The sequence below is a fragment of the Hippocampus bargibanti genome, linkage group LG09 (genome assembly GCF_051943395.1).
Source record: "Hippocampus bargibanti isolate YZ-2025 linkage group LG09, ASM5194339v1, whole genome shotgun sequence".
NCBI lineage: Eukaryota > Metazoa > Chordata > Actinopteri > Syngnathiformes > Syngnathidae > Hippocampus > Hippocampus bargibanti.
Genome location: NC_142742.1, coordinates 13,921,940 through 13,947,339, shown reverse-complemented (window position 1 = coordinate 13,947,339; position 25,400 = coordinate 13,921,940). Strand labels below are relative to the sequence as shown.

General features: G+C 42.3%; 1 protein-coding gene across 2 annotated transcripts; it reads right to left on the bottom strand.

Moving 5' to 3' along the window:
• Positions 1 to 3,391: 3,391 nt before the first annotated feature.
• Positions 3,392 to 25,193, bottom strand: lin52 (lin-52 DREAM MuvB core complex component). 2 transcript variants are annotated; one of them, XM_089005083.1, is made up of 6 exons: positions 25,160 to 25,193; positions 23,608 to 23,682; positions 23,486 to 23,523; positions 23,342 to 23,408; positions 22,886 to 22,969; positions 3,392 to 4,201 (listed from the first exon to the last, which is right to left on the bottom strand). In XM_089005083.1, exons 1-6 carry the CDS (start codon positions 25,176 to 25,178, stop codon positions 4,146 to 4,148), a joined length of 339 nt encoding a protein of 112 aa, XP_088861209.1. In that variant the 5' UTR covers positions 25,179 to 25,193; the 3' UTR covers positions 3,392 to 4,145. The 2 variants fall into 2 exon arrangements, with proteins under 2 accessions (XP_088861209.1, XP_088861210.1); XM_089005084.1 differs by lacking the exon at positions 3,392 to 4,201 and adding an exon at positions 19,298 to 20,806.
• Between the last annotated feature and the right edge of the window lie 207 nt (positions 25,194 to 25,400).

Below are 25,400 nucleotides of genomic sequence, written 5' to 3'. Positions count from 1 at the left end.
TTGCCAACTTATGTTGTGTACTATGGTGGCCCGGTAGTCGAGTGGTTAGCACACCGGCTTCACAATGCAGAGGTCGCCGGTTCGCGTCCCGGTCCGGCCTCCCTGTGTGGAGTTCGCATGTTCTCCCCGGACCCGTGTGGGTTTTCTCCGGGTCCTCCGGTTTCCTCCCACACTCCAAAAACATGTATTTCAGACAGATTGACCACTCCAAATTGTCCCTAGGTGTGAGTGTGAGAGTGACTGTTGTATGTCTTTGTGTGCCCTGCGATTGGCTGGCAACCAATTCAGGGTGTCCCCCGCCTCGTGCCCGAAGACAGCAGAGATAGGCTCCAGCGCGACCCTAATGAGGAATAAGCGGTACGGAAGATGAGATATTGTGTACTGTATGTGTATGTTTTTGTACAATGTGAGTATGCAGCGCTGAGGGCCCCCTACTTCGAGACAAGTTTCTCTGACAGGAGACAAAATAAAAAATCAAATCAATGATTTTTATACTTACACATGATCCTGCTTATATTATGAGTGTGTTGAGCAAGGTTCCAGATATGTGTGCATTTAATTTCAAGACGTACCCAGTGTGTGGATGGCACGATCAACAATCACTTTTCGGTTAGAGCGGAGGTTGCAGACATACTCGCATTTTAGGCCTGCAAGATCTGTCACTCAGGCCATCTCGCTGAAAGATTCCAGGAAATATGCCCTTGGGGATAGGCCATGTCTGAACGGCCAATCAATTACAAGGCAATTTAATACCACACACGCCCCACACTCTTATCAGTTCATCTATGCAAGTGTCTTGCTTGTTGATGGAGGGCATCATGAAATGGCTTGTACTATTCTCCTGCACGAGTATGGCAGCATACCCGTTGGTATGCAGAGAAGACTCGCCTAAAAGGACTCCAGATTAGGGAAAATTTACAGTAAATGGTGTGACTGGTGGTGGAAGTCAAAGAGCGTGCACATCAAGAAGAAAACAGATGCGGTGACTTTTTTTTTTTACATAAACCAAATGTCGGAAGAGGAACAATAGCACCACCATGTATGATGATGCTGACATTCTGCTGTGAAAGAAACTCCAACCTGATGACAGCATCCATGTGAAGCAGAGTCAGGAAGTAGGACTAAGTGGTCCACTGCTTTCCCAAAGATATCACCCTCCCCCATACAAAGAAAAAACAAAACAAAAAAATCGTTTTTGCAAGGTCAGCAGCTTTCTCATGGCCCTCCCACAATTAATGGCATGTTTGGTAGCTGCCCTGCAGACATTGCTTAATTAGGCGAGGACTTGATTAATTTGCACTAATTGACGGCTAATTTAAGGACTGAGGGGGGCACATCAGACTGACATTTGTTGGGGCTCGGAGGGTATGTGGGGTTAAGGCTTGAACCAACCCCACCAGGCTGTCTGCTTCCATGCAGATAAATGGGCCTGTGGACAGTGACCCAGCCAAACGTGGTGACAGGCCATATTGAGAGCGTCAGCATAGTTAGTAGGCCAGCACAGCATGTGGAGTGATACGCAGACATCCTTCGCCATTATCAACAAGTGTCTGTAAAGGTCAACTGGTAACTGCGTGGTACAATACAATACAATATATACTGATTTATATAGCGCTTTAACAACATCTGAAACTGTAACAAAGCACTTAACATGGACAGCCATCATATACAGGAAAAATAAAGCACCAGGGAGTAAAACCAAAATCATGCAGAATCATGCTGCGTCGAATGACAAAGAGTACAAGTGAGTTGTGATATGGGTTTTAAGATGGGCAGCGAGGGATCTTGCCAAATGTTCAGCGGCAGGTCATTCCAAAAAGTGGGACCAGCAACAGAAATAGCTTGATCCCGTTTCAGACTCCGATTAGTTTTTGGCCCATCAAATAATGTCTGGTCAGCAGACCTGAGGCGGTGTGTAGGGGTGGACAAGCTCGGAGAGAGGTAAGGAGGAGCGACGTCATTTAAAGATTTGAAAACAAATAAGATCTCGAAAATCACTCTAAACTGTATAGGGAGCCAGTAAAGGGGTGCCAGAATAGGAGTTATGTGCTCCCTCTTACGAGTAGGAGTGAAGAGGCGAGCTGCAGCATTCTAGACCAGCTGGAGATGCTTCATGGAGGATTGGCTGACTCCAAAGTAAAGTGCATTACAGTAATCGAGCAGAGATGATTAAAAAAAAAAAAATACTGTACAAATAATTCTTAATTTTATTGACTATACTGATGAACAGCAAATGTTACTCCTCATGTGTACCTATACATAGATTTTTTTACGCTGATTTCAAGAGTGGCTTTACTTTTTTTAAATTCAGTTTGGCCTATAGACACTACCCCAAACAAAACTTTACCATGTTTTGGAATTTAGTGCTATGTTTAAGAAACAAAATAAATAGAAAACCTGTTGATGAAATCAATTCCATCAAATTTGGAAGTAGCAATGATGCTCATGCCATGCGCGTTATTGGAAAACATATGTTGACATTATGAGGCATGCTGATCATTCTGCAGTGGCTCATTAGTCGTTATTTTATTCTACTAATAACACCATTTAAAATGAATGAATGTAAATAAAACGTAGAATGACTATGATCACCTACATTGTCAGTACCGTTTCTGTAAAACTGTTATTTTAAAAGCCGTGAACAAAAATGGATAGCTGGTCTGTGAACAGCAGGGCAAGACCTTGTTTCAACCAGTCCGTGACACCAAAAAGGTTGGTGACCACTGATCGAGGGGACAAGAGAGGAGGACTATATTGACCCCATTGGGTTGCTACACTACGACATAGCATCTCTCCGCGGCCTGCTAAATTGTACAAATGATCTGTGTTGTTCAGTTGGGTGACCTGGGTGGGCGTGGGAGGTGAAGTCACCGAAGCAGAGGCGGCCTCTGTCCGTGTGAATCGGAAAGACGATTGGGGGCTTATTAGAGGCCCGGGAGGAGTGTAACTTGTTGGCAGTGAGCGGCCAGAGACTGAGCGACATCTCCAGCCGGGAACAGTCAGGGGCATTGTCTTACCTAATTATGGCCGACCAACTTCTTTTTGTTTCCCATTCGGCATGCCTGTCTGATTCTCTTTTTGCCTGACCGCTTGCTCCGACAATGCTGAAGTGTGCTAATTAGAAGAGAAATGGTCCTCGTAATTATGTCAACTTTGATTAAAGGTGACGACAATGAGCAATATTATTTTTGCGCAATGTTTTGTGTATAAGGGACTCTGCTTCCAAAGCTCATTAAAAGCAAAGCACTGCTCTGGTGGCGCAGTGAGACGCTTCTTCCTTCGCTGGCTGCACCAAGTTATTGCCCTAATTAAACATTCACTTTCAAACTCGGCTTTTGTACAAGTTGAATCATGTGAACGACCCCTTCCAACTTAAAACACATCGACCAAAAACAAGCAGGAGCATTTAATGTATTGATAAAACGGAAAGAATAAGTCGAGTAATAAATACAAGATAAATAAAGGAGTGAACCTAATCAAAGAGGAACTTTAAGGACAACCGACACCATTTTTTTGTTTCTTAACTGAAATCAGAAAAACATTTTTCGCATCTAAAATACCCAAAACACGCAGGCTGATATTTTTAGTCAAATGCAAAACACCAATAAAAATGATTTAAAGTGTCCCAAAACTACTTCAAAATGACCTCAGAAAGTTTCAGTTTCAGAAGGTCCCGCCCCCTTGTTGGTGACGTCACGCCAAGACGTCTTGCCTTGCTCGAGAATCAAAACAATGGCTTCAGATTCGGAGAAAATGCTTTCTTGTTACTCATCCAGTTATGAATGATTCAAATAGTTCTGAAGAGGAAAGCATAAATGTTTGCAATCGATTAAAGAAGTCCTTCCATGTCATTTTGAGGCGTCTGGACTCCATTGTAGCGCCCAGAATAGCGGCCTTTGTAAAATGCGCTCAGTAGAAGTCATTTGAAGTGATTTTACAAATTATGGACACAACTTGTCCGGAGGCGTCGGTTGTCTTTTAAGTCATGAAAAATAGAATATGAGAGGATCATAGGTTGTCGGACCGATCTTCTCTTACAACTGGTTTTCTACATTTAGAACACATTTTTTTCATTTGTACTTAAAGAAAATGGGGCAATAATTTATCGGTTGGTTGGATTCAGCTATTAAAAAAATCCTTTGATGTCATTTCTTCGGCCTCTCCAAGATGTTCAGGAACTTGCCTCTCGTCATTTCCCTTGCTGGAAAAAAGAAAGGGTGGTTGGGGGAGAGAAAACATTAAAACTGGGAGGAAAAAAACAGCCGCATCAAGACAAGTAAGCACCGAGCTATTTCAGGAAATCTGTGATCATCATTGGCCTGCAGCTCCATCCATTCTTGAGCCGCACCATTAGTGATGCAAAGCATGACTTTAATATGCGCCGTGTCACCCTGGGAAGGTAATTTACACAAACATCTGTTCACTCGCAACACAGTAAACAACATCGCAAAAAAAAAAAAAGATCATTGCGCTTTGCTTGATTGCATAAGCGTTCTGATGTGTTTGTGGATGAACATTATGTATGCATGCAAAGCATAAAGTTGAGAAGATCGGAATAATCAGAAGCAAAATGACTCTATTTGTTTTTATTATATCATTCAGGAGGACGATCACGTGCGAGATAACTGACAGAAAAGAAGTCGCGCGTCTCTCAACAATGTTTCACATTGTTTTTCACCGCACAAGGAAAGGGAGAATTGGTTTTCGGTGAGGCAAGAGCTGAAGCTGGTCACATTTTTGGATTCATTTTTATGTCTTCGAGCGATCGGATAGCTCTGTGGGTAACACAGCTCACTTTCTGACAGGGAGAATCAGAGTTTTGATCTCGTAACGCCCAGTTGCCAAGGCCCCTTATGTCAGATTAAATTTAATAAAAACATTCTGAGAGGAAAATGGTTTGGTATTCAATTACAAGCATGGTCACAGAAAGTCGTAAACTTTGAGAAAGAAAACACCCATACCCTCACACTGGCAGTGTGTAAAAGTTTAGCACATCTGAGACAAAATGTTGAGGCCGTCCGCCCGCCGTGGTAGCTTGGAGGGTGTATTCGGACAGAATTTTAAATGTTGTCCCATTTTCGCCTTTCGTTCCATTTCCGACTATAGCGCGGTGAGACGACTTAATGCTCCTTACTGCTATTGTGTTAAACAGAAATGGAGCAATTGTTCGCTCATGAAATAACTATAATACTCACCATGGTTTTCTGTTCCTCATGATTGGTAAAAATCCAGGCAAACTATCGGAATAAAAGTCGATTTGCCGTGTACGCACACAAGGTTACTACTAGCTGTCCTGCACACGGCTCATTAGCTTGCACGCTTGTTTTCAGCCGCCTCTCATAGTAGTATATTGATGCTAACGTTAGCATGGGGCTTGTCATAGTGCCACTGACATTCGACTGTTTCATCGATGGTATTGTTTCATTGCAAATTAGAATCTATCAAATTAGAACCTGTTCTCTCCACAAAGGCGAATCAACTTGATTTTTTTTATTTACTCGCCCCCCTCGCTTATTCAAAAAGGGGTGTTTACCTGTTTCGACATCAACGGCACCTAAATCAAGATCATCCAATCAAAATGGCATTTTCCGCCAACCGGCGTCAGTGTCATCCAATCAAAATGCCGTTTTCCGCCAACACAAGCCAAAACAGGAAATTAACAGCGAAAAGCGAGAATACATATTTAGTTTTATCTGGTCATTTTGGTCTGAAAAAGTCGGAAATCCGCCGATCGGCGGAAAATTCTCATCTCTGCAATATGCAGTGTAAAAGTAAGATTACTAAGGAAATATAATAAATGGAGGAACAGGGTGAGAGCATGACAAAGGAATGGCACTAGATAAGAGTTTGGGAAAACTGAAGAAGAATAGGAACACAATTGCTATGTGCCTCGACTCGCTTTAGTTTTGGGACAAATAAATAACGACATACTACAAAGTGTACCTATTGTACATTCTCCGTGAAGAGTCTCCAGCTGGTCCATACTGCTGCTGCTCGCGTCTTGACTGGTACTCGTAAGAGGGAGCACATAACTCCTATTCTGGCTTCCCTTCACTGGCTCCCTATATATTTTAGAGTTCTTTTCCAGATCTTATTTGTTTTCAAATCTTTAAATGGCCTCACTTGTACTTACCTCTCCGAGCTCATGCACCGCGACAACACCTTCCCAGTGCCTCAGGTCCGCTCACCAGACATTATTAGATGTGCCAAAAACTAAACGGAAGCTCAGAGGGAATCGAACCTTTTCCGTTGCTGGTCCCACTCTATGGAATGACCTCCCACTGAATATTCGGCAAGCCCCCTTGCTGCTCATCTTTAAAACTCGTCTCAAAACTCATTTGTACTCTTTGGCATTCGACTCAGCATGATTCCGATTTGATCTTGGTTTTACTCCCTGGTGGTTTCGACTATCTTTGTCACTGCTTTATTTCCTGTATAGGATAGTTGTCCATGTTAGGTACTTTGTTGCAGCTTCTATAAATCAATATTTATTGTATTATGTTTTTTGTCATTGGAATTTTGTCAGCAGGGGAGCAGTGGAGAATTTAGTGGGTATCATGCAGAAGAATAAAGAGCAGTTGGTCCAGGCCTTTGACCCAATGTCAGAAGACACTGGATGTATTTGGGGTCATCTTTTGAAAGAAGGCATGTTTTCAAAAGGGTATCATATGACGAACACTCAAAATTGTCCATATTTTAAAGATGTCTTGGAGAATAGCCCAATGATGACTAAGTTCCTTGTGGACTGATATGGAAACTGACTTTCCTCCAGTATCATCACATAGCTCGGAGAGGCAGCATCCAGATACACTAATCAATCTTTTTTTTGAAGATGAGAAGAAGCTCTAGGCTTGGCGAGCTCTTTTATGAGCTGCAGAGCTGGAATTACCTCCGTGAATTCATTTTGCACATCACACAATAAAAGTGTATAGGGCATCAGTGAGTACTGATTGCAAAACGGCATTAAGAGGAATGTCATCCACCTTCATAATGCTTGCAAGAAACAACGGTCTGCTGCTAAAAAGACCCCCACAAACCCGCCCCCTTTGCACATGGTGGCTAATGAAAAGGCTGGGCCCAGTTGGTAATTCTGATGAGGTGCCCAGTAGGGAATTATCATGGCACTCGTTTTTGTGGGCTCCGCGTCACCTTGAGGGCTTAAAGACGATGCTAATTCAAATGCCACAAATTAATTTTTGCACTTTGCCACCTCTTCCCGTCGCTCTAAACAGCTGGGGCACAGCTGGACACGCACAGGATGCGTTTGATTGAAACAGTCATCAAAATGGTTGAACGCAATTACACTTGGATGACCCCAAACCCCCACTTTTCTTATTAGAAAGCGGTTATGCTTGAGGACTGTCTGCTGCAGTTAATTTTTATATTTCATTTATGATGTCGTGATCTCTCTCTCTCTCGCTCTCTGCTCATCTTTTCTTCAGCTTCTGATGAGCCCAGGTTGAAGGTGCCACGCCTCGAGGCCCCACAGCACCACAGAGAGTCTCATGAATTACAGCACCTTGCATAAATCAGCAGTTAGTTTTCACGTGCAGCCTGTCGTGAAGCTGAGTAACTATCAAATCATTTTTGTCAAAGCAACGTCGTTTTATGTTGCCTGTCAACCGCAATGCTACGCGATACCTGCCAATGAGATTGTGAAGAAGCAGCATCAATCTGACTTTTTGGCAAACAAAAATGAAAACAAAACTAGCAAAAAAAATGTAAACATCAGGATACATTTCATTTTAGGAACGCAGAATGAGTTCAATGCTTCCTCATAGATTGGATTTTCATCCCACAAATGTCGGCAAATGGTGTTGAATTAAGACAGCGCTCATTTTTTTTCTACCTGGCATTTTAAAAAAAGGAAAATGGCTCAAGTACAAATGATGCAAAAAGATAAAGGACGATGCTGACAGGCCACTTGATGAGCAAAGTCCAATCACAATCCCTCACCGCTAAAACAGAAGCACACATACAAACACGTACACATGCATGCACAAACACACACACGCTATGTCATACAACGGGTGAGATCAATACTGATTAGAGGAACTTAGAGATTTGTTTAGTTGATTAGAAAGGTCAATTACTAATTTTGCAGCTAAGTTAATCAGCCTCTTGTTACGGCTAAATGACACCTTATGGATTGCCAGGGCTTGTTCCTTGCCCTGCTGATTTGGTACCATCTCATTATCACTTAACTGGTATGCACATTCATCGGGGAACAGTAAACTGTATGCAATTACTGACATTCCACTTTGTATGGCCGAGAAGCAATTTGTTGTTGTTATTTCCAGCTACAAATAAAAGGAAAAAAATGTTGAACCCAATCCATTCTGAAACTGAGATCATGTAAAATCTCTTTCAGACAAACGGCTACATCACAAAGCCACTCTTAACTCATTCTCTGCCATTCACGAATGTATGTCGGGAATTGAAAATATGATAGGTAGAACACCATTCCCGAATTTGTTCGGGTTTTGTTTTTTCTTGTTTGGGTGCCGATAAAGCGCTGGCTATGGCAATGTTGTTTCTTTCCACAATGGGGCAGCATTTCCCTTTTTTTCCATGTTAGTGCTTTGATCCAGCTTCAACTGTTGTATATAAACCAATATGTATGGTATGTATTGCATTCTATTTTAGACAGCCACCACCATTTCAAGTTTATATAACTCCAGACCCATATAATTTAGGAATTAACACATTTTTTGACGAAAGAAGAGAGTCTATGGTTGAACGCTGCATTGAATGTTTCTGTAGTCCTAAAACTCAATATTCCATGGGTCCCACATTTTTGCACGTCTGGCAGTGAATGAGTTAGCCGGGCTATGATCTATGCCATGTTAACATTTTTTAATTGTAAAGTTAACTGAGGTGAATAATCTTTATATGATGTACTCTCCATTAACTATTATGATTTTCTTATTAAGTGTGAATGGAATGTATTTATTTTTTATTGTTTAGGCGTCTTGTTATGAGAAGCTAGCATGTGCAAAACGACGTCACAACTTCCTCCTCCTTTACGGTGATGGCCAAATAAATAAATAAATATATACATTAATTAATTAATAGTTTGGCATTTAATTCATGATCAAATATTCATCTGTCTGAAGTATGTATGTTGTATGTTGTCATGTACGATGATGCTTTCATGATTTTTGTGGTACTGTACTTGGGACTTTCGATCATTTGATGTTAGAGTTAGCGCTCAGTTGCAAAGATTGCTTGGAAGGGTTATCATCAAAGTGGAGGCGGACTGCTTTTACACTGCCTTAAGACAGTTATAATTCTCAACAGAAGTCAAGTTTACTCCCAAATACATATTCCTTAAAAAGATGAAACGATATGTGCAAACAGTTGAATGTGTTCTGCTGCTATTTAAAATGGCGGCTTTTTTTCGAAATTAAAAGGCCTGTATGGAGTCATGCATAGAAAAGAAATTCTGTGTCACAAATGAAATGTATTCTACGTGCTCTGCACTATTAAATTATTTTCATTTGGAGGACATCACAAGTGGTCGGAATGTAAATGAAAATGAAACGCTGCAGTGGAACAACTTACTTCCGTGCCTTTATGGTGATTGATCTGGATGTCATTGTCATAAAACTACCCCACCCTACTCTGACCACAGTTCCCCCGCGTATGAAATGAGAGTAATCATCAGTCCACCACCCCACTCCCACCGTGAACCTCTCTGGACGGCACGCTTCCAGTGAGATCGGGACCCCTGTTAGCCCCAAAGACAGATGACCACCTGGGTTAAGAGGAGTCCTGGACCCCGGCCCCACGTGCCCTCGATTCGCTTTCATTAAGAGCAAAGAGGACTTTTCTGACCCATGCTGCCCGTCTCCAAGTGCTGCTCAGCTATCACGGCCTGTAAGCTTTATTTAATGGGTTTAACATCCGCTTTCGTCGCCCACTTCCCTGGGGGGGACAGGGGAGAGACAGAGGAGACGAAACACACAAGCATGAAAACATTCACACACCACATTCAACACCCTCCAGCCCCGCCTAGCGATGCATACACCTCACGCTCATGTTTGTGTTCAAAATTCAATTACCCACTTATTGATACTTCACAGGGATATTTAAGATGCAGACACGGGCTGTGATTTCCCAGGGGAGCCACTGGTTCCTCTTTATGTCCCAGTCGGGGCGGAGGGGGCGGCAGCGGGGAGGCTACTCCTCCTCGGCGCATTTGCGCCTCATTGACACACACACACAAAAACAAACACACCTGCACCTCCCAGCCTCGGCCTCTTACTATGCCTGTTCAAGAGGTGTCCTTATTAATAGGCAATCAGTCAAGAATCATTCATTAAAAAGCCTAAAAGGTTTTACACCCGGACTATGATTAGCTGGGAAGGAAAATTCAATGAATTCCTAATGCCTTTATGGAAATGAGGTGTCATTTCCGATCTGCTCAGGGAGGAGGCAGGCAGAGATGGGGAGCCGTGTGTGTGTGTACGTGCGTGCGTGTGTGTGTGTGTGTGTGTGTGTGTGTGTGTGTGTGTGTGTGTGTGTGTGTGTGTGTGTGTGTGTGTGTGTGTGTGTGTGTGTGTGTGTGTGTGTGTGTGTGTGTGTGTGTGTGTGTTAATAAAGCTGTGCCTCTTCTCCTTTCACACAGCGCCAACACTGATGCTGTCTGGGATGTGATCAGGCTGCTGCAGACACAGCCACAACCTGCTACACACATTGGGGTCATTTGCTTGGAAAACGTTTGCCAAATAACTTTTCCCAATGCCGGGTCACAAGAGTGGAACTCAAACAGCATGCAGGTAATCTGAAAGTGTAACGCGATAAACAAAATAAATAAGTAATAATTAAACAAAAAATTGTGAGGAGAAAATGGAGAAGCCAGATTCTACAGCAAGCCACACAAGCATTTATAGCATTGAGCCGGTGAAGAAATTGGCTCCAGGTGAAAAGATGAGCCCAGCGTATTAGGAGTGCTGAAGAGGAGGATGAAGAGGGCGAAGAAGGGTATCCTCATTCAGCGGCTGTCAGCACAAGCACTTCATAACCGCCCGTTCTTTGGTCAGCCCGCCCTGATGGATTGATAGCGGCACATTAGTGCCAGTTGAGGCGAGTGAATGCAATCATATTCAACAACGGCACACTTCTAATAGGCCAGGGATTGATCCTGAGGGTGCGGAGGAGGAGGAGGTGCCCAAGGCAAGGCCATTAGGAACTGTCAGGGTAGGATGACCTTCAGGATCACCTTCACAGAAGCGGAAGCAACAGGGGTCGGCGTGGGGACTACACGTGGTGGCATCAAGATGAGGAAAGCACAGGGCGGGCGGTCTTGTTGGCTGTTTTCATTCTATTCTGGTCTTTTAACAATACACAGGAGGTCTGGTATTTCATTTCTAAACATGACCTAAAGCAGAGTTGAACGATAATGGATGTCAAGTGAAAGTGATGTGATTTTTTTTTTTGCTCCTGTTGACTCCTGTGTGTGAATGTGAAAAAGTTGAAAATTGCACATCATCCTACTTCAACTCTAATGCAAACATGCCCGGTCCATATTGCAGGCAGAGTGCTTTCTACTTTCTATTGTGAGGTCAAATACATGAGGTCCTGTAGGAGGTACTGTACCTGCCCGTTATATTTTTCTTGAGGGTTTTTTTCAGAGTGGTAATTATTTATTAAAGTGGCGTGCATACGAATTGAGTTTTGGCATCTGTGGGAAAAGTAATACACATATTGTAATGTAGTCATTTTTTACGACCACGACCGCCAGACCACCCCCTTTTTTTTTTAATTGTACGCCTGGCATCGCAACGCGCTAGCAGCCCGGGAACAAGTACGACAATTTTGGGCAGCCAGCATATCACTCTCACACAGCAATCGACCGTGTGATGGCACTGGACGGGGGGGGGTTGTCCACCGACACCAGCGGCGCGGCCAGGACGAGAGCAGAGGCGGTGGGCGTCGGCGCTCGGGCGTGGGAGAGGGCAACCGGTAGAACACCGGTGACCCAGGCCCACGCCCGCTCACCCCCGTGGTGTCCGAATCAGATCGTTTGCAAGTCATTTAGCACTGAGTCTCTATTCAACTTTTTGAATGGATTTCGAATTACGACCATTTTGACTTACAAGCGTTAGGTTGGGGAGACATATATATATATATATATATATATATATATATATATATATATATATATATATACACACACACACACACACACACACACACCTCTCTACACAGGGGTGGAGGGAGGAAGAGGATCTGAGGGAACGAGGGGGAATAGAAATTTGAAGGTCAGATAAGTATGGGGGTGCCAGGTTATGGATAGCTTTAAATGTATAAAGAACAATTTTGAAGTTGATTCTATATTTGACCGGGAGCCAGTGGACCTCATGGAGGATGGGGGTGATGTGGTGAAAGGATGAGGTTCTGGTGATGATCCGGGCTGAAGAATTTTGGACGAGTTGATGTTTGTGAGGTTTCTGTAGGAGTCAGTTTCTGTTTCTGAGGGATACCAAAGAGAAGTGAATTGCAATAGTCAATCCGGGAGGTGACAGGACTATGAACAATGATAGCAGTGGTGTGAGGAGTGAGAGACGGGCAAAGGCGATTGATATTGCGTAGTTGGAAGTACGCAGACCAGCTTAAGTTATTTATATGGGAGTGGAAAGATAGTGTGCTGTCAAGAATGACACCTAGGCTTTTTACCTGATGGGAGGGAGAAACGGTCGAATTGTCAATAGTGACAGAGAAACTGTTAGCTTTGCTCAAGGTGGATTTGGTACCAACAAGGAGAATTTCAGTATAAGGCGCACCTTCAATAAATGAAAAATGTTTTCCAAGTATAATATAAATGAAAAAGGTTTTCCAAGTATAATATATAAATATAGAAAGGTTTTCAGTAGGTGGCTGCTGACAGTCATTGCAAGACCTGTTGTGGCGCAATATGACATCACATAGGTGCACCAGTGTATGAGGCACAGGGTAAACTTTTGAAGAAAGTCAAGGCTTTTGGTGAGCCTTATACACAGGAAAATACGGTATAAACTTTCGATAAATATCATGTTTTAGCCCACAGTTCCTACCCTTGACCTAAAATAATCCCCCACTGTCCCTCTATTCATTGTTGTGACAAACCAAAGATCCAAAAATAGGTTTGCACCCTGGCATGCTTCTTGTTGCACTCATAGACAACCACTCAGCCAATTCTAAACTTCAGCGTCACTCAAAACGTGCTTGCAAGATTATTTACTGGTTGTTTGACAGCAGGCAACAGGTGATTCAATTAGTATTCTTTCGGGGTGATGCTGAAGGCCCCTGAGACGCAGCCAGCCGATAATAGAAAATGTGCAACTCGACACAAATGAAAAGTAATGTCAGTTAATGAGAAGAGCTATGCCGAGATACTTTTAATTAAAAGCATGTTTACCAGTGCAAGTGTTCGGCAGTACCCTCAAGCACACAAGCAGGATAGACTACCACCATCATCGCTTGGGTAAAATCAGAAGCAGGGGCCCTTCATGCCTCCCAAAGGAACACTCGGCTTTCAATTACCTCCAATAACAACACTTACCACAGCACCGGGCTTTCCCCTGAGGCACGGGGCCCGCTGCCCACATTCAGCGGCCCGCGATAGAGGCATTCATCACACGGAGGCGTAACAGCTGGGCCCAAGGAAGAGGCACGCGTCAAGCCCCAATGGGAATAGACTCGGAAAGGCGTCATACAGCCGTTGTTGGCGGCACCAGTGGAAGTGGGCGGTGGGGGGGGGGGGGGGGGCCTAAAGGTTGTGCTACATCCTCCCCGTGCACGAGAGCTGATGAATTAACATGAGTGCGTGGTTGGTGTGCGGCAAAGAAAACCAACACAGGCTCAATTGCTATTTTGTAAACTCAAGGGAATGGTTTTTATGTGTTTTATTAAACGACTGGCTCGGGTTGCCTTTCCTTACTGCAGGCTAGGTGAGTTTTCAGTAGTTGATTGTGTCCTACCCATTAAGCAGCCTCCTTTTTTAATGGTCCACATGCCCATGGGGGAGGGGCAGTAAATCCTGTCCCCTCACCCTCGACCGAGTTTGGTTTACGGGTTCTGAGCAAGATCGCAAACGTGATGAAAAAGTAGCTGAGATTTACAAGCTCTCCCCTGACAGCCAGGAAAAGGAGAAAATTAAACCAGAGAGCCTTAAACAGGCCCCCCCATTACGGGGCAGCTCTGACACTAATAATAATCGTCATTGTGTCCTGTCAAGCAAGGAGACATCACAGCATTGCAAATCTTGCAATTCACCACCTGTGACAGCCCACATCTTTATACCAACTAGATTACTTGATCCTTCAGGTTAGTAGTAGAACTAGTAGCAGTAAACGGAAGGTGTGCGAACCACATTCAGCTCTTTTGAATAAATATGTATAAATAATGAATAAATAATATAATATTCAATGACACAATCAACATCTGTGACATCATATATTTTCCTTGAATTCTAGTTAGTACGCATAATAAATGATCATTTGCAGTTTGCTAACCACATGGCTAAATCTATTCATCAAACAATTTGACGATGATAAAGTTATGAAAAAAAAAGTAAAACAAGTCCGAAATGTGAATGATTTAAATCCCTAAAAAATTTAAAACTATGCTCCGCCGTTGCACTTCAGTAACCAAGCCTACATCCAAACATAGGCTGCTACGGCCACACCTGATGCTCAAGGCAATCATCGCACAGAGGCCGTGAAACAGACAACTCAACACACTCATTCGATGACTCCCTTGTCACTAAGCAGGCCAAGCTACACTTTTAAAGACACATACAGTGAAACTACAGTACAATAAAACATACATGTGCAAAAATACCCTACTCGTGTGAAAAAAATCATGCATGAAACCCATTCTCTTTTTTATGCTTTGCCCGACAATCAAAAGCCACCCTATTGCAACGTTGCACTGCTCAAACAGCCAGAAAACAGACCTTTGCAGAACAAGGAGTAAAGAAATGAAAATATTAAACGCTTTAAGACAGGATAAAAGTAATAAAAATGAAAGGTAGAGGGAGCAAAGTAAAATACATTAAGAAATTGATTGAAGTAAAAGTGAATGCTGATCATAAATTTTTCAATTTCTATCCCATGTTTTTCTTTCTTACACTGGCTATATGAAGTGTGAAATAAATGTATGCTTATACCTTTGCACTATTGGAATACAAATAAAGAATACACATACCTGTGTGTGTGTGTGTGTGTGTGTGTGTGTGTGTGTGTGTGTGTGTGTGTGTGTGTGTGTGTGTGTGTGTGTGTGTGTGTGTGTGCGTGCGTGTGCGTGTGTGCGCGCGCGCATGCCTGAATGCGCACATGTGTGTATAAGAGCAAAAAATTCCCCTGTTTCACTGTACATTTAAAGGACAACCGCCGCCTCCATAATTTGTAAAATGGCTTCAAATGACTTCTACTGAGCGTATTTTACAAAGATTCCACCGCATATGCTATATTTTACGTTTTAAGACTCACGCTAAATATTCCGGATGTCTTGTTTTTGAGTTGGTGACGATTCCTGACGTCACGTCACGGAAGGAAGGAATGCCCCTGACCGAGAAAGGACCCACTGTAGCAGTCCTTTCATCACGTCAATGCATTTTGCGGTACTTTGCTTGGTCTGAAAACTTCATGTTGATGGCGAAATTAGAAGGAAAACATGAATAACGCGATGGTGAATCGTTGTGTGTTGCTCCGAACAACTATTTGATATTCGCTGACAAAAATTCCCAGGAGACAAATAAGCCCATTTCCACGGAGCTTTGTCGCCATCTTCTGCCTTTTTTGGGTGCTACATTTCTCTTCAGATGCCTCAAAATGACACGGAATAAATTCTTTAATCGATTGCAAACATGTATGCTTTCTCTTCAGAACTATTTGAATCATATTCATAACTGGATGAGTAACAAGAAAGCATCTTCTCCGAATCTGAAGCCATTTTATTGATTCTCGAGCAAGGCAAGCCGTCTTGGCGTGACACTACGGACGAGGGGGCGGGACCTTCTGAAACGGGCCACTTCTGTGTTCAATTTGAAGTAGTTTTTAGATACTTTAAGTCATTTTTATTGGTGTTTTGCATTTGACTAAAAATATCCTGCGTGTTTTGGGTATTTTAGATCAGAATCAGAATCATCTTTATTGCCAAGTATGTAGAACACACAAGGAATTTGTTTCCGGTAGAACACGCTGCACTAGTATCGTCGTCAAAAAAAAACTGCTAAGTGGCACTATACAGTTCCATTTTGGCTACTGTTGAAAGAGTTCAAAGAATTCAAAGAGTTAATGGCTTGGGGGAAGAAGCTGTTTAAATGTCTGCTGGATTTGGTGCGCATGGATCGGTAGCGCCTGCCTGAGGGGAGTAGCTGGAAAAGGTGGTGGGCAGGGTGCGGAGGGTCCAGTAGGATTTTCCGCGCCCTAGTTTGGATTCTTGCAGTGTGCAAGTCCTCGAGAGTGGGTAGGGCGGTGCCAATGATTTTTTCCGCCGTCCTAACTGTCCGTTGAAATCGGATTTTGTCCATTTTTGTGGCGGCCCCGAACCAAACGGTGATGGAAGAACACGATGTTTGTGAGGTTTCTGTAGGAGTCAGTTTCTGTTTCTGAGGGATACCAAAGAGAAGTGAATTGCAATAGTCAATCCGGGAGGTGACAGGACTATGAACAATGATAGCAGTGGTGTGAGGAGTGAGAGACGGGCAAAGGCGATTGATATTGCGTAGTTGGAAGTACGCAGACCAGCTTAAGTTATTTATATGGGAGTGGAAAGATAGTGTGCTGTCAAGAATGACACCTAGGCTTTTTACCTGATGGGAGGGAGAAACGGTCGAATTGTCAATAGTGACAGAGAAACTGTTAGCTTTGCTCAAGGTGGATTTGGTACCAACAAGGAGAATTTCAGTATAAGGCGCACCTTCAATAAATGAAAAATGTTTTCCAAGTATAATATAAATGAAAAAGGTTTTCCAAGTATAATATATAAATATAGAAAGGTTTTCAGTAGGTGGCTGCTGACAGTCATTGCAAGACCTGTTGTGGCGCAATATGACATCACATAGGTGCACCAGTGTATGAGGCACAGGGTAAACTTTTGAAGAAAGTCAAGGCTTTTGGTGAGCCTTATACACAGGAAAATACGGTATAAACTTTCGATAAATATCATGTTTTAGCCCACAGTTCCTACCCTTGACCTAAAATAATCCCCCACTGTCCCTCTATTCATTGTTGTGACAAACCAAAGATCCAAAAATAGGTTTGCACCCTGGCATGCTTCTTGTTGCACTCATAGACAACCACTCAGCCAATTCTAAACTTCAGCGTCACTCAAAACGTGCTTGCAAGATTATTTACTGGTTGTTTGACAGCAGGCAACAGGTGATTCAATTAGTATTCTTTCGGGGTGATGCTGAAGGCCCCTGAGACGCAGCCAGCCGATAATAGAAAATGTGCAACTCGACACAAATGAAAAGTAATGTCAGTTAATGAGAAGAGCTATGCCGAGATACTTTTAATTAAAAGCATGTTTACCAGTGCAAGTGTTCGGCAGTACCCTCAAGCACACAAGCAGGATAGACTACCACCATCATCGCTTGGGTAAAATCAGAAGCAGGGGCCCTTCATGCCTCCCAAAGGAACACTCGGCTTTCAATTACCTCCAATAACAACACTTACCACAGCACCGGGCTTTCCCCTGAGGCACGGGGCCCGCTGCCCACATTCAGCGGCCCGCGATAGAGGCATTCATCACACGGAGGCGTAACAGCTGGGCCCAAGGAAGAGGCACGCGTCAAGCCCCAATGGGAATAGACTCGGAAAGGCGTCATACAGCCGTTGTTGGCGGCACCAGTGGAAGTGGGCGGTGGGGGGGGGGGGGGGGGGCCTAAAGGTTGTGCTACATCCTCCCCGTGCACGAGAGCTGATGAATTAACATGAGTGCGTGGTTGGTGTGCGGCAAAGAAAACCAACACAGGCTCAATTGCTATTTTGTAAACTCAAGGGAATGGTTTTTATGTGTTTTATTAAACGACTGGCTCGGGTTGCCTTTCCTTACTGCAGGCTAGGTGAGTTTTCAGTAGTTGATTGTGTCCTACCCATTAAGCAGCCTCCTTTTTTAATGGTCCACATGCCCATGGGGGAGGGGCAGTAAATCCTGTCCCCTCACCCTCGACCGAGTTTGGTTTACGGGTTCTGAGCAAGATCGCAAACGTGATGAAAAAGTAGCTGAGATTTACAAGCTCTCCCCTGACAGCCAGGAAAAGGAGAAAATTAAACCAGAGAGCCTTAAACAGGCCCCCCCATTACGGGGCAGCTCTGACACTAATAATAATCGTCATTGTGTCCTGTCAAGCAAGGAGACATCACAGCATTGCAAATCTTGCAATTCACCACCTGTGACAGCCCACATCTTTATACCAACTAGATTACTTGATCCTTCAGGTTAGTAGTAGAACTAGTAGCAGTAAACGGAAGGTGTGCGAACCACATTCAGCTCTTTTGAATAAATATGTATAAATAATGAATAAATAATATAATATTCAATGACACAATCAACATCTGTGACATCATATATTTTCCTTGAATTCTAGTTAGTACGCATAATAAATGATCATTTGCAGTTTGCTAACCACATGGCTAAATCTATTCATCAAACAATTTGACGATGATAAAGTTATGAAAAAAAAAGTAAAACAAGTCCGAAATGTGAATGATTTAAATCCCTAAAAAATTTAAAACTATGCTCCGCCGTTGCACTTCAGTAACCAAGCCTACATCCAAACATAGGCTGCTACGGCCACACCTGATGCTCAAGGCAATCATCGCACAGAGGCCGTGAAACAGACAACTCAACACACTCATTCGATGACTCCCTTGTCACTAAGCAGGCCAAGCTACACTTTTAAAGACACATACAGTGAAACTACAGTACAATAAAACATACATGTGCAAAAATACCCTACTCGTGTGAAAAAAATCATGCATGAAACCCATTCTCTTTTTTATGCTTTGCCCGACAATCAAAAGCCACCCTATTGCAACGTTGCACTGCTCAAACAGCCAGAAAACAGACCTTTGCAGAACAAGGAGTAAAGAAATGAAAATATTAAACGCTTTAAGACAGGATAAAAGTAATAAAAATGAAAGGTAGAGGGAGCAAAGTAAAATACATTAAGAAATTGATTGAAGTAAAAGTGAATGCTGATCATAAATTTTTCAATTTCTATCCCATGTTTTTCTTTCTTACACTGGCTATATGAAGTGTGAAATAAATGTATGCTTATACCTTTGCACTATTGGAATACAAATAAAGAATACACATACCTGTGTGTGTGTGTGTGTGTGTGTGTGTGTGTGTGTGTGTGTGTGTGTGTGTGTGTGTGTGTGTGTGTGTGTGTGTGTGTGTGTGCGTGCGTGTGCGTGTGTGCGCGCGCGCATGCCTGAATGCGCACATGTGTGTATAAGAGCAAAAAATTCCCCTGTTTCACTGTACATTTAAAGGACAACCGCCGCCTCCATAATTTGTAAAATGGCTTCAAATGACTTCTACTGAGCGTATTTTACAAAGATTCCACCGCATATGCTATATTTTACGTTTTAAGACTCACGCTAAATATTCCGGATGTCTTGTTTTTGAGTTGGTGACGATTCCTGACGTCACGTCACGGAAGGAAGGAATGCCCCTGACCGAGAAAGGACCCACTGTAGCAGTCCTTTCATCACGTCAATGCATTTTGCGGTACTTTGCTTGGTCTGAAAACTTCATGTTGATGGCGAAATTAGAAGGAAAACATGAATAACGCGATGGTGAATCGTTGTGTGTTGCTCCGAACAACTATTTGATATTCGCTGACAAAAATTCCCAGGAGACAAATAAGCCCATTTCCACGGAGCTTTGTCGCCATCTTCTGCCTTTTTTGGGTGCTACATTTCTCTTCAGATGCCTCAAAATGACACGGAATAAATTCTTTAATCGATTGCAAACATGTATGCTTTCTCTTCAGAACTATTTGAATCATATTCATAACTGGATGAGTAACAAGAAAGCATCTTCTCCGAATCTGAAGCCATTTTATTGATTCTCGAGCAAGGCAAGCCGTCTTGGCGTGACACTACGGACGAGGGGGCGGGACCTTCTGAAACGGGCCACTTCTGTGTTCAATTTGAAGTAGTTTTTAGATACTTTAAGTCATTTTTATTGGTGTTTTGCATTTGACTAAAAATATCCTGCGTGTTTTGGGTATTTTAGATCAGAATCAGAATCATCTTTATTGCCAAGTATGTAGAACACACAAGGAATTTGTTTCCGGTAGAACACGCTGCACTAGTATCGTCGTCAAAAAAAAACTGCTAAGTGGCACTATACAGTTCCATTTTGGCTACTGTTGAAAGAGTTCAAAGAATTCAAAGAGTTAATGGCTTGGGGGAAGAAGCTGTTTAAATGTCTGCTGGATTTGGTGCGCATGGATCGGTAGCGCCTGCCTGAGGGGAGTAGCTGGAAAAGGTGGTGGGCAGGGTGCGGAGGGTCCAGTAGGATTTTCCGCGCCCTAGTTTGGATTCTTGCAGTGTGCAAGTCCTCGAGAGTGGGTAGGGCGGTGCCAATGATTTTTTCCGCCGTCCTAACTGTCCGTTGAAGTCGGATTTTGTCCATTTTTGTGGCGGCCCCGAACCAAACGGTGATGGAAGAACACAGGATGGATTCGATGACAGCCGTGTAGAAATGTTGCAGCACCTCCTGTGGCAGGCCATGCTTCTTTAGCAGCCTCAGGAAGTACATTCTCTGTTGGGCCTTTTTCAGGATAGAGTTGGTGTTGATGCTATAAAACGTTTTTCTGATGTCAGTTAGGAAACAAAAAAGTGGTGTCGGTTGTCAGATTATTATGTGGAGCATTAGGAGGTAGACCCCAAGACGAAAATAAGGCCTATACCTCGGACACACATTTTGTGGTTAAATAATGAAAAATATTTTATTATGACTAAGCAATTCAGTGATGGGGTTATGAGTAAACCTTTAATTGTCAAGGATATCCATGCTCATATATTAATTTACTGGCCTGTGCGTGTTTTTCTCCCCTTGCAGTAAAGCCTTTCCCCAAAAATAGCACAGATATCACCAGCAGGTGTACTTGTACTGAAAGTAGTAGTGATGTCAAGGAATAATGTAGAAGTGATGTTAACTGAGAGATTAACACTTATATGCTGCCCGTTTTTGCTCCCTTGGGGCTTCTGGCAAACAGCCCAACCCCACAGAAGCTTATGATGCACTCAGAGAAGGTAAACCTGGATATGCTCAAAGGAAGGAAAAAATCCAGTCACCCGCCATGATGGTTTGAGAGAGAATACTGAACAGTACTTAAAGGAGAACAAGAAGGTTATAAGGAAGATAGTAGGAGCTAATTTTTGCAGTCGTGTAGGTACTGTAGGTACTGTAGGTACTGTACTGACGTGTAGGTACTGTAGGTACTGCAAAATAAGCAGAGTAAGGATGAAGTCTGCCTTGACTGCAGGTACTATGAACTTCAAGAAGAACTGCATCTTAATGAAGGGCAATATCATCCAGGCTTGCAAAGAAACCGTGCCAGGCATTCACATTGGAAGGTATAAATTTTTAAAATTGGAAATGGTTGATTAGTATAAAATGACGTGTTTTGAGATCATAGTTTGGGATGTACACAATTACAGTAAAGTCTCGTTATATCGATATTCTCGGGAGTCCGAAAAAATATCGATATAACCGGGACTATCGATATATCCGATCCTGCGTGGATGTAATTTTCTCCTTGCGTTCATGGAAATAGTATCGTAATAAGCGGTACTATCGATATAACCGAGACTTTACTGTAATTGAGACAATTCTAGATAATTTGGGGTAGGGGGGTCCGCTCTATGCAAATATTAGCTGTTTGCCTCAGGTCAATTGCAGTGCTTCAACTCCTGTTATATTTGCATAACATCTAAGGATGATACACTGTGACCTAAAGTTACTATGAAATGAAAAATGGCTTCGAAATTTGACTTGTAGTTCAGAAGAATGTTGTCTAGTAGTCATCATGGGACTTTCCACGTTGCAATGAAAGCTCACAAACTGTCCGAAAAGAAACATCTGTACAATAAAAGGCGGCAACTGGGTAAGATGCATTTTCACGATGAACGTGAAAACTAGCAAGCAAAGCGCATATTGTAGTGAAAGAAATGCTTTTCCTGCTTTTGTTTTTTTTGGGGTATTGAAATCACAAAAAAACAAAGAAACAAACACAATCCCCCGAGCATTTAAATAGGGATGTGTAGGCATTTTATCACCACTTTGAACAAGAACTTGTATGCATTATCTGAAAGTGGAAAAACATTAACGCAATGAACGAGTCCGTCTGTGTCACCGGCTTCAACTTGTGTGTTATTTCCTGACAAAAATCAACAGCCATTTTCTCTTCAGAAAATTTGAACATTTAGCAATAGCTCTCTAATCCACACTCCAGCGGGATTATGACAATGGAGGCAGTCAACACAGAAAAGATTAAAAACTCGATTTATCATGCCTCACATGCATCCAGCACTTGTATTATTATCAACGCTCATAGTCATGTTCGTGTCACTATAACCTTTCGCTGTAACAAGATTGACCTAAATATGTGATTTTGACGCATTGCAAATACTGTACGTACATACTTGTATCTAGGATGATGCTGGACTGTTTGTCTGCAATTTAAAGGCAACGGGCACCATCTAGTGGTCGTAAAAGACTTTTTGTGTGCGTGTGGATGTGCGTGTGCTCGCACGTCCTTTTAACTCAAGGTTAGCAAAAAACAGCAAACTTTAGACGTGTTTCATACTTGCCTCTAAGCCATTATTATTAACATCATTTTTTGCAAAGAGCTTGAATTGCTAGTGGTACTCACATTCTTCTAAGCCCAACTGGTAACCGAGGTTCTGAAGGCCTTTCACCTTCTCCATGAGATTGGCTGTTGTCAAACTACCCAACTCTACAAGGAAGGGGGAAGAAATAAATCCTGACATACAATTCATTCTCCATGTGCACATAACATTTTCCAAATGAATTTTGACTCAGACCATGAATATCCTCATGACAATAATGTTATCGACAGTATATCAAATTAGGGACTCGAGAGATTTTCGAACACACCGTAATTAATAAATGGATGATTAATCCTGAAATAATGTTTCCACAAAAATGGAATGTGTTTTTTTTAAATGATTTTCACCATTAGTTTTCCTCCTTGTCAGGTTACCACGAGTTCCTAAAAATACACCCTTTGATGGCATGAACTGCAATTTTACAGTTTCGATATTCCCACCGTTAAGACAATTTCCTTTTGCAATGGTCAATGTGTTACCTTTTAACATCTCGATGTCTTCGATCTCGAGCTCAGCCATCCACTTGGGCGGTGAATTTGTGATGGGCTGCCAAGTGACAAACACTTATTTGATTAGAAGAACCATTCAAAAGAGCAGAGGAGCTAAAGGGACATTTAACTCACATTTATACAAGACGCAGCAAATTCAACAACTCCGGGCACTGCGAAAAAAGAAGTTGGATTGAATACAAAGACAATGAAAGACGACGTAAAAGAAGAGAAAAGACAATGAAATGAGGTCTTACGCTGCTCGGGCCAAAGGTCAGGCGATGCTCTGTCCAGATTCTCATAACTGAGCAAAGAGTTTTCAAAATCTTCCACTATCAAGACAAGAAAATTGCTGGCTTTTTGAATGGATTTGAATGCATTGTGGAGGCATAATTTAGTAAATGCTAAGTAACAGCAGTAAGAAGACAAAGTCACTGCGATGGAATTTCTAGATGTGAAGAAAATGTGTTACCATGTGTAACGGAGTTGTGCACTTAGATTATTAAATTATGAAGGAAGTGACGCAACGGCGCACAGTGTGGCACCATGGCCCGCCCATAGTTTCCAGAACAATCTCGAGGAGATTCAGGTTAATCACAAGACGAAACCCATGCGACTTCACCCACTCTGCCATACTGTGTTGCAGAAATAAAAGAAATAAAAAGACACATTCACGCGTCTGGTCTCATTAAGACGGCAGCATCGTGGAGGCGAAGACAGTCACTGTTGTGACACACCCGTCACACATGGACTGTTTATACATTATTTATACAGTGCTACATTTGTAATCATGCTGCACCAACGTTTGAATTAGCATGACATCATATATAATGAATTGACAAATCTGTTTAACAAACATCACGAGCCACTGTTCTGATGGGCAGAAGCTGAGCTGCCCTGTTTGTTTCCGAGATGGGCATGTGCCATTGCTAACGTGAGAAATTAGTAATCTATTCATATGGACTACCAGCCTTTAAAAATAATGACCACATCTGATTTAACCTGGCCCCCTCTGCAAAAAAAAACTCCTCGGGTTGTTGCCCACTTCTGTTAATAATAATAAATTATTATTATTATATTATATTATATTATATTATATTATATTATATTATATTATATTAAATGAAATGTATTATTATTAATAATAATAATACATTTCATTTCTAAGCGCCTTTCAAAACTCTGAAGACTTTACAGTCACTGGATTTTTTTTTAATCTGCTACATTTTAGTCATCAAGAAATTGGCCACGTTTATTAAAAATCAGTCAGATCTTAGTGAAAGAGATCATTCATTTCTACCTCTGAAATGAAATGACGAATGATTTTAATTTCATTCAAATTCGTTTCAGGTTTTCGTGTTCTTTTTTAATGGCCTGTAACATGATTTTAGTAGGATGGCGATATACTTGAATGTTTTCAGCATTCCCGCTATGTAGCACTCCACGAACACAACTCGAAAAAAAAAACCCGAACATGTAGGTCGACAATGGACATCGATGTACGACAGTGTGATTTAACCTCGGTATGTCACCAGCTGAAACGTATATTTTTAGCAGCTATGCAACAAGGGCATTTACGTGTGGCAATTGTCCACAGTTGCTACTGAATGGTACATTCGACAAAAACAAACACCGAAGTCTACTTGAATCGTTCGCGTAAAACAGAAATTCTATCAGCACGTACACAACGAACGTGTTGACTTTGGCCCATTATGACGTTCGAGTGAGGTCGTGGATGAGTTCTGGGACGAAACAATACCGAAATACGAACATATACACTGAAGGGCCAGGTAGAGAATTAGAATTTACCTCCACTTGGAGACGCCATCTTCGAAAAGAACACGTGACTAAAGTCAACCAATAGCAGCAAGTGTAAGTAAGTAACGTTCATCGTACAATTTCCTGTATCTGCCTCGAGGCTTGGACCAAACAATCGGATACGTATTGTGAGCGCTTTCAAAAACCCACAGTTGCAAATGGGACCGTGAAACGGTTGTTTGTTTGTACTGTAATACGACTTTAATTGGCAGGCTATAAATCCAGAGTGTAA

What these genes read in the sequence shown, in the direction of transcription:
- lin52 (XM_089005083.1), bottom strand. An exon ending in TGACCTTTGGCCCGAGCAGC is followed by an intron (nt 23,524 to 23,607) that starts GTAAGACCTCAT and finishes CTTTTTTCGCAG; the next exon opens with TGCCCGGAGTTGTTGAATTT. An exon ending in CCAGTTGGGCTTAGAAGAAT is followed by an intron (nt 4,202 to 22,885) that starts GTGAGTACCACT and finishes TCTTTTTTCCAG; the next exon opens with CAAGGGAAATGACGAGAGGC.